Raw genomic sequence first — 9,660 nt, 5'->3', positions numbered from 1 at the left:
GATGAACATTCAAATAAATGAGGCTAATATTAGAAAGCTAAATTAAAGCATTTTCACGTCAATATATCCATGTATATTCAATATCAATTCTTGTTTTTGAAAGTCATAAGAAAAAATTCGATGATCCAATAGTATGAAAATTAAATCTTAGGTTTAATAGCCAAATTCTAAAATATGATTTAGCTAAAATGAACTGGACATCAGGTTGCTTTATAGGTGAACCAGAATTAATTCCTCTGGCTCAGGCCAACATCTTCATTTACTGGATTCCGCAATCAAGAGGATTAATCCTTAACTATCCTTAAAGAAAAGTAATAGGATGTAGTAAGAAATAAATCCTTAGAATCGGGCCAACATCTTCATTTACTAGATTCCGCAATTAAGAGGATTAATCCTCATCTATCCTCATAGGAAAGTAATAGGATGTAGTAAGAAATAATTCCTTAGGCTTAAGCTAATATCTTCTTTTACTGGATTCCGCAATCAAGACAATCAAGAGGATTAATCCTCAACTATCCCCACAGGAAAGTAATAGGATGTAGTAAGAAATAAATCCTTAGACTCGGGCCAACATCTTCATTTACTGGATTCCTCATTCAAGAGGATTAATCCTCAACAATGACAATAGTCACCATCCCCTCCTCTCCTAATGGATGAACATTCTAATAAATGAGGTTAATATTAGAAAGCCAAATTAAAGACATTTTCACGTCAATACATCCAGGTATATTCAATATCAATTCTTGCTTTTGAAAGTCATAAGAAAAAAATCGATGATCCAATAGTATGAAAATTAAATCTTAGGTTTAATAGCCAAATTCTAAAATATGATTTAGCTAAAATGAACTGGACATCAGGTTGCTTTATAGGTGAGCCAGAATTAATTCCTCTGGCTCAGGCCAACATCTTCATTTACTGGATTCCGCAATCAAGAAAATCAAGAGGATTAATCCTCAACTATCCCCATGGGAAAGTAAGAGGATGTAATAAAAAATAAATCCTTAGACTCGGGCCAACATCTTCATTTACTGGATTCCTCATTCAATTGGATTAATCCTCATAACAAAGTAACAGTTTGTCTTTCTAAATTGTCTTCTTGAGGACAAGAAAACAATTTCTTCGACTCGTTCTAGAAGATTAATTCTAAAATATCCTTATTTTTAAGTAACAGGACTTTTGTAGGTCTGTCTGTATCATTAACAGTGTAGCTTCTCAAATTTTTGGGAAGCTTTATAATTATTTTTATAATGGGTTAGTTGCATGAGGTGCATTTCAGAAAAATGACTTCAAGAATAAGTTTCAAGTATACCTACCATCAAACATATAGAATTTTGTATTACAATAAATAGCAAACAATTAGACATCACTAAATTAGTCGTTAAACTGTTTATGTGAAAATAAGCCAACTACATAAATTACAAGTATATGACTTTCAAGTATTAATATTTTTGAAACTACCTGATAGAAAATTGAAATTTTTTAAATATATGCCCTAAAAAATATGCAGTTCACTAAATCCAAGTTTAAATGCATTTCATGCAACTACCCCTTTTTAACTCATGCATTAAAAAATACCTACTGCTAAATTACTACTCCTCCAATTATTGTTAATTTAGAAAGTCTGTACAGATAATTGCATACCCCAACTTTTGCAATGAAAGTGCTTAGGCTGGACAAATAAGCAAAATTTTTGCACTTGGCTTGTATAACTCTGACAAAATTAATTGCCCATTCTCAGAACCTAGTTTTCACCATATGGATATAGAGAATACGTGGATATATTGACAGGGGAAAATTTGTCGGTAATTTAGGTTGCTAACATGTATCATCTCATTTTTGGGTCAATTCGTTCATCAAATAGGATGGGATGGGTGCAAGGGGGTATTGTTAATTTAGCCAGCTGTGTGTAATACTTTACTAGAGTACATGAAAATATGATGCAACATCCAAGTAATAATGTATCGATTTTTTCTATATCAGTTACATATAGAAATTGTTAGATAACATCTAAAAACTATCAAAGTAAAATTTAATGCACCTATTCGTTATCCAGGTGTTGAATTTGAGCTTTAATATAAATTCATGTAAAACATCCTAGAATTTTTCAAAAATTATGACATAAAAAAATCTTCCAAAATTTGAGGACAAAATCCACCAACAGTAAAACAATTAGACTATCAAATCCAAAATGGCGATAATTCACACGGACCTAAATAGAAATTGAATTTTATTTCTTGAATAACTCTGCATGTACACAGGCTGAAATTTAAAGATCCGTACGACAGTTTGACTTAAGTATGTATTGGCTTTCAAACAGCATGGTTTCGAACCCGATACAACCTTGCATTACAAAAATCGGCCATTACCCCACTTTTAATAAATGTGAAATTTTTAAGGAGGTTTTACTTTAGGGATATACCGAAGGTACGTTTGCCCTTCAGTACGTTTGTCCCATTAGGAGGTTTGTCGGTATACCCAATTGTTCTAAGGAGACCAAACACCAGATACAATTTAAAAATACAAAAAGTTGTGCTATGAAAAGCCATGTCTTGAATAACCAATAAAGTAAAGGAAAAGATATGAGAAGGTCTTCAATGACTGTATGTTTACGTGATGGGGACCCTGCGCTCCTTTCAATTGGGTTTTTGAAAATCAGTCAAAAGCGCAAACAAATACACAGCTACAAAAGAGCAGATCAATTTGCTAGCAGACGAAAAGGGTCCTTGCCACTGGAACTGTGTTACTTTTATTGAAAAGACAACAGCAAGTAAATGTTAAAAAAAACTATGCTACTATTGGTCATTATTATTCTCGTTTGACTAATAAAAATGCAATTTTCAAAAAAAATATATTTCTTTATCAACTTTACATAACAATAACAAGGACTAAAATCTGAGATCACAAAAAAATATGGAAACTTACAACAAAGTAAAAAAATATAAAATAGGATGAATACTTTTTTCAAGTCAATTTAAAGATACAATTGTTTCTTAAAAATCAACATTTATACATTATTATTATACATTTAATGGGCGTTTCAGGTCAAAAAAATTTACACTTGATGTATTAATAAAATAAAAACAACAAACTATGTGGTGATATAAAAAACAATGAAAACTTTTTGTTCTCATTTTTGAAAGCAAATTTAAATTAAAGAAATGTATGAGAGATGATATGATAAATTATTGTTGTGTAGATTAGTTATGAGAATTGCATACATCATTGTTGGACAAGTAAACAATATTCCTTCTTAGTAGACACACCTCTCCTGAACAATATTGTTGTGATAATTAGTTTAAATAATTGTATATATCATTGTTGGACAAGTAAACAATATTCCTTCTTAGTAGACACACCTCTCCTGAACAATATTGTTGTGATAATTAGTAAAATAATTGTATATATCATTGTTGGCAAGTAAACAATATTCCTCCTTAGTAGACACACCTCTCCTGAACAATATTGTTCTGATAATTAGTTTAAATAATTGTATATATCATTGTTGGACAAGTAAACAATATTCCTTCTTAGTAGACACACCTCTCCTGAACAATATTGTTCTGATAATTAGTTTAAATAATTGTATATATCATTGTTGGACAAGTAAACAATATTCCTTCTTAGTAGACACACCTCTCCTGAACAATATTGTTGTAATTAGTTTAAATAATTGTATATATCATTGTTGGACAAGTAAACAATATTCCTTCTTAGTAGACACACCTCTCCTGAACAATATTGTTATAATTAGTTTAAATAATTGTATATATCATTGTTGGACAAGTAAACAATATTCCTTCTTAGTAGACACACCTCTCCTGAACAATATAGTTGTAATTAGTTTAAATAATTGTATATATCATTGTTGGACAAGTAAACAATATTCCTTCTTAGTAGACACACCTCTCCTGAACAATATTGTTGTTATTAGTTTAAATAATTGTATATATCATTGTTGGACAAGTAAACAATATTCCTTCGTAGTACACACACCTCTTCTGAACAATATATTTGTGATAATTAGTAAAATAATTGTATATATCATTGTTGGACAAGTAAACAATATTCCTCCTTAGTAGACACACCTCTCCTGAACAATATTGTTGTTGTAATTAGTTTAAATAATTGTATATATCATTGTTGGACAAGTAAACAATATTCCTCTTTAGTAGACACACCTCTCCTGAACAATATTGTTGTAATTGTATATATAATTGTTGGACAAGTAAACAATATTCCTCCTTAGTAGACACACCTCTCCTGAACAATATTTTTGTGTAGATTAGTTAGATAATTGTATATTTCATTGTTGGACAAGTAAACAATATTCCTTCTTAGTAGACACACCTCTCCTGAACAATATTGTTGTGATAATTAGTTAAATAATTGCATATATCATTGTTGGACAAGTAAACAATATTCCTCCTTAGTAGACACACCTCTCCTGAACAATATTGTTGTAATTAGTTTAAATAATTGTATACATCATTGTTGGACAAGTAAACAATATTCCTCCTTAGTAGACACACCTCTCCTGAACAATATTTTTGTGTAGATTAGTTAGATAATTGTATATTTCATTGTTGGACAAGTAAACAATATTCCTTCTTAGTAGACACACCTCTCCTGAACAATATTGTTGTGATAATTAGTTAAATAATTGCATATATCATTGTTGGACAAGTAAACAATATTCCTCCTTAGTAGACACACCTCTCCTGAACAATATTGTTGATGTAATTAGTTTAAATAATTGTATATATCATTGTTGGACAAGTAAACAATATTCCTTCTTAGTAGACAAACCTCTCCTGAACAATATTGTTGTGATAATTAGTTTAAATAATTGTATATATCATTGTTGGACAAGTAAACAATATTCCTCCTTAGTAGACACACCTCTCCTGAACAATATTGTTGTGATAATTAGTTTAAATAATTGTATATATCATTGTTGGACAAGTAAACAATATTCCTTCTTAGCTGACACCGGTTTTGATCTGCTTTTCAAAAACACTGTAATGGGTTATAATAACATCCTGTGAAGAGTTATTGTTGTTTATTTATTGCATACAACTTTAGATTTCAAACATTTCTTGAACCATGGTACAAAAGTTTGAAAAATAACGTTATTAAATCCTTCTAAGTATGGTCAAAGTTTAAATAATTCTTCTGAAGAAAGAGAGGGATGGGGGGGTTTCTGTGGTCTAGACATAATTTGAAGGAAAGCATCCTTTCAATTGTTATCAGAATAATTTTAAACACTTAACATTTAGATCTACTACTGCAGTTAATTGTAAACTATTGCCAAAATCAAACATTTCTTCAAGACCATGAACTACATCTAAAACAATGAACATTAATACTATTATATAAAGTAGTAAGCTTTTATTGTCTGTAGTGAAGGATCTTGCTAACCGCTGAACCGAGATGGTAATCCTTTACAGAGAAGCTTCTTTTAGGTTCAAGGAAGGTTTATAACTATTTTAGGGGAGGGTATTTCCACGCTCAAGAAAAAAAACCTTTTTCTTTTTAAAACTTAAATTGAGGGGTTTTAACATTAAGTGCCCCCTAGAGGCTTCTAGAGGGTGTTAGCTACTAGTGTTAAATAAAGCTCACCTTTGAACCAAAGGATGATTATTTAATATATTGAGGACAGGTGTGTTCTTTCTCTTGCTATCTTCAGCATGAAGGTATAATCTGAAAAGTAAACAAATAAACATCAACTCATCACACAACACAGATATACATATATGTGTATTCTGTGTATATGTTTAAGGTTTAAGACTGGCTCTAACCCTGCTTAGACCTACTGAAACAACAAAATTTCAAAAAAAGGGTGGAGAAAGATTTCAACCAAAAATCGCTTAGGTTAATGTAGGTGCCTAGTACATAAAAAAGAAAAAGGCATTTCGAACTGTCGAAAATTGAAATTCTTAAAAAAATATTTTTTTTTCAAAGTTGACCTATTGCTGATTTAGGGATTGAACCATTATATTAGATAGCACTGAAATTTAAATTTACACATTTTTCGAAAAGCTGCTAGATTTAATCTAAAGTATACCTATCCCGTATAATGATGACCATTATTACAAATACAAAAAAATTGATGTAAAAAAAAAGAGCATAAGGGAAATTTTGATATCTAAAATTTTAAGAAATACAAAAATTTGAAAGGACCTTACCAAACATTCAAAAACTAAAAAATTAAGAATGCAACCCCAACTTGTATTTTGATAAATGACAAGGAAAATTATATTAATATGCAATGCATGCAAGTTATAACCCTCTTTTTCTAGACTTACAGGCATAAATAAGTAAACAAGTTACTTACAAAAAAAAGTGGCGAAATAGCAAAAAGCAAGGTGATTTTTCCCATGAGATATAAGTTTAAAATATTTGACAACGAGTCTCAAATGTCCCATTTATCAGCATAACTCTGGATATGTTAATGATGTATACAGGTTTTAGAATCAGAAAATATCCATAATTTTTACAAACAATGCGCCTGAAATGATTAAATTTTCCACCTATTCTAAAGTTTTATAAATATCATATAAACAATTGTAATCAATTTATTTTGTCCTATATTCTAACAATCAATTCTATGAAAAATCATAAAACCTTGTGGAGTAAGGTTGGGGTATATCTTGGTTTTTCATGTAACTGAAGAGGGATGGGAAAGAAGGGGAGGAAAAGGGGGAAGGGGTTTGTGGGGAAATTTTCCTTTAGAGTTGTTTGTCAGAATCACATTCCCTTTTCCCTGATATGACTGAATGTCAGATTTTTGTGAGATGCAACAACAACCAAGATAGGAATATTTATAGAGAAATATTTTCCTCGTTCTTTCCATCAATTAATTGGATGTAGTTTTGGTTTGTTGTCTGTTATAACAATTCTGGGGTATAGTCCCTTTCGTGGCGACGCTCCTTAAGGGGCGATTCTTCGTATTTTCACCGTAGCTTTTCTCCTATTTCTAGCCTCTGCGGGGGGACTATAACCCTACAGGGCCAATTGCCTACCCATACGGGGCAATCACCTAACCCAATATAACCTAACCTAACCTAAACTAACCTATCAAAAGCCATTTTGAAAAAACGACGAATCGCCCCTTAGGGGACGTTGCCACGAAAGGGACTGTACCCCAATTCTTATTTGGGGTTTTTAAGGTTTTGGGTGAATACAAAAAAGACAACTTAGATAAAACGGCGAGTTGCTGAAGAAAGTGGCTGGTTATAACTTAAAAGCATCGTTTATGGAAATTTTTTTAAAAATTCTGGTTAACGTTGATTTTAATCCTAATCTTCGTTAATATTTTGATTGAAATTCACGGAACTATAACATTTTTTCTAAAAATTATGATCGAATATATAAATTTTAATAAAGACCTTTTCGCTTTTTCAAGAGAGTGTTCATCAAAAAAACAAGGTCCGTTGTTTTTTCAATGTAAAAGAAACAAATCAAAATTCTTTAGAAAAGCCTGCAAGAAAAAACATTTTGCCATTTTCCTTCATTATGTACGCCAATCTTTTTTCCTCCCTTTTTGTTAGCAACCATCCTTGTAACTCAAATCTTATTAATGCATTCTTGTATAATTAAGTTATTTTCCTTGTGTGTGTGTGTGTGTGTGTGTGTATGTGTGTATGCGTGTGCGTGTAGGTGTATGTGTGTGTGTGAGATGGTGTTTGTGTATTTATGAGCTTGTTAGATTATGAAGGTTCTAGAGAATTTTTAACACAAAAAAATCACTAGTGTAGGTATTTTTAGGTCTTTTTGATAGGTCCGGACGTCGTACTTAAGAATTTTAGTTTATAATGTCTTCATTTTATTTTATCAAGGATTTAATTATCATGAATAAAATAATTTATGTAGAACAAAATTAAAGTTGAAAAGTTTGTACACTGGAAATAGAAAGTTCCCAAAGTTTTCAAGATTGTGTTTATAAAACTCTAGGATTTACGGTACAATATCCCCTTCCACTTAGTACCTATTTAGTCTTACAAAATATAAATTAATTTTCTCTCAATTTTTATTTCTGTGTGGTAGTAGATTTTATATACCTATATGTTTTTTAATCAATATATAGTTATTTTTTATCCAAATAACTACATGCATTTATAAAGAAATTTGCACATTAGAAAAATATTTCTTTTAACCATTTGTTTTATGTTGTGTTAAAAAAGTAATAAGTCTCCATTTAAATTTGACATATTTGAAGAAAAAGCATTGCCACAATTGGAAGCAATAGTCCTTGTTTTATTGTGCTACTCTTGAATAGAAAATCCATAAAACCCACCCTTGTATGAAAGTCTTGAATCCCACCGGACAAACACACACAGGAGTGTTTCTAGATTCACCATAATATTATACTTTGCAAAAGAATTTCTTATCATTATTTTTTTTTATGTTAGACTATAAAGGGGGGGGGGGTTAATGCAACCATCCCGTAATCAATGTATAAATGGCACTTAGAATTCGAATTTTGATCTAAAATTCTGCATGAGTAATCCTTGGTAGGTCTATTTTCCCTAAATCGAACAAAAAAGTTGAAAAAGTACCGGCTAACGGCTCAGCCGTTTAGCCGTTTTTTGGCTATTTTTAGGGCAAATCTGTCATAAATTACGTAGGAATCAACTTTTTGAAACATATTTTTGCTTTAAATCATGTGGAATGATACAAAAACAACATTTTCAGATTTCTAGTACCAGCAACTACCGGCTAGAACCGTTTGAAAACATTTTGGAGCAGAAAATAGTATTATGTGGAGATAGGTTTCGTGATGATTTGCATTGAAAATAGCCCAAAAAATGGCTAAAGTGTTGAGCCGCCAGCTGTTAGCCGTTATTTTTCCAAATTTTTATTCGATTTAGGGAAAATAGACCTACCAAAGATTACTCATGCTAAATTTTAGATCAAAATTCGAATTCTAAGTGCCATTTATACAATGATTACGAGATGGTTGCATTAACCCCCCCCCCCCCTTAATCTCAGGAAAAGTCCAGGGCAGATTAAACCACATTTTTTTCCGATTTTAACCACCAACAAAAAACCACAAAAATCCATAGCAAAAGTCCACCTTGAAAAAAAATGTCCAGACTTTTCATGGATTAAACCAATAAAATCCGGACTTTTGCTTGTCCGCGGATTAAACCTACAAAAATCCCGAATTTTGCCAACCCTGATTAATCTACTTCTTGCTTTTAACTCAAATGTTTGAATTTTGTCTATGGTAGCTTTTAATTAGAGAGGGAAGAAAGGTTTCAATTGGTTTCTATCGTAGCTTTTAATAATAATGTGAGAGAGAACTTTAAAAAGTCTTTTTTGGCTTATGACAATTTTACTAAATTGAATTGTTACTTAATTTTGACAAATCATGTGCAAAAATACCCCCCCCCCCCTCATTCATCACTAACTTACACACACATACACACACACACACAAATGCATATACAGACTTATAGAACTAAATTTGACAGTCATTACAAGAGACTAAAAATATAGAGTATTGAATTACTCAAATAAAAATTTACCATTATAATTTTTATTTCATTTTTACTTACAAATAACATTGGAATGGGACAATAGACAATTAATTGAACTCAAAAAACGGTGTAAATTTCCTTTCTAAATATTTTTTTCAAAAACAGATAAAAAAAGTCA

The 9,660-nt window shown here is 31.0% G+C and overlaps 1 protein-coding gene across 5 annotated transcripts in view; it reads right to left on the bottom strand.

Annotated features, from left to right (window-relative positions):
- Nucleotides 1-2,834: 2,834 nt before the first annotated feature.
- LOC145334062 (uncharacterized) overlaps nucleotides 2,835-9,660 on the bottom strand; it is a 104,601-nt gene continuing 97,775 nt past the window's right edge. For 3 of the 5 annotated variants that reach the window (XM_080179339.1, XM_080179340.1, XM_080179343.1), the window contains 2 exons: nucleotides 5,620-5,700; nucleotides 2,835-3,268 (listed from right to left, as the gene is read on the bottom strand). Coding sequence is in view for 1 of the 5 variants with exons in the window: in XM_080179343.1 (XP_080035469.1) it covers nucleotides 5,683-5,700 (18 nt within the window). In the remaining 4 variants the exon portion in view is untranslated. Of the gene's footprint in view, nucleotides 3,269-5,619; nucleotides 5,701-9,660 lie in introns of those variants that run through there. The other 2 variants (XM_080179344.1, XM_080179345.1) reach the window with 2 other exon arrangements.

Source organism: Acartia tonsa, chromosome 12 (genome assembly GCF_053477335.1).
Source record: "Acartia tonsa isolate MP-2025a chromosome 12, ASM5347733v1, whole genome shotgun sequence".
Lineage (NCBI taxonomy): Eukaryota > Metazoa > Arthropoda > Copepoda > Calanoida > Acartiidae > Acartia > Acartia tonsa.
This window is presented reverse-complemented; position numbering and strand designations above follow the sequence as displayed.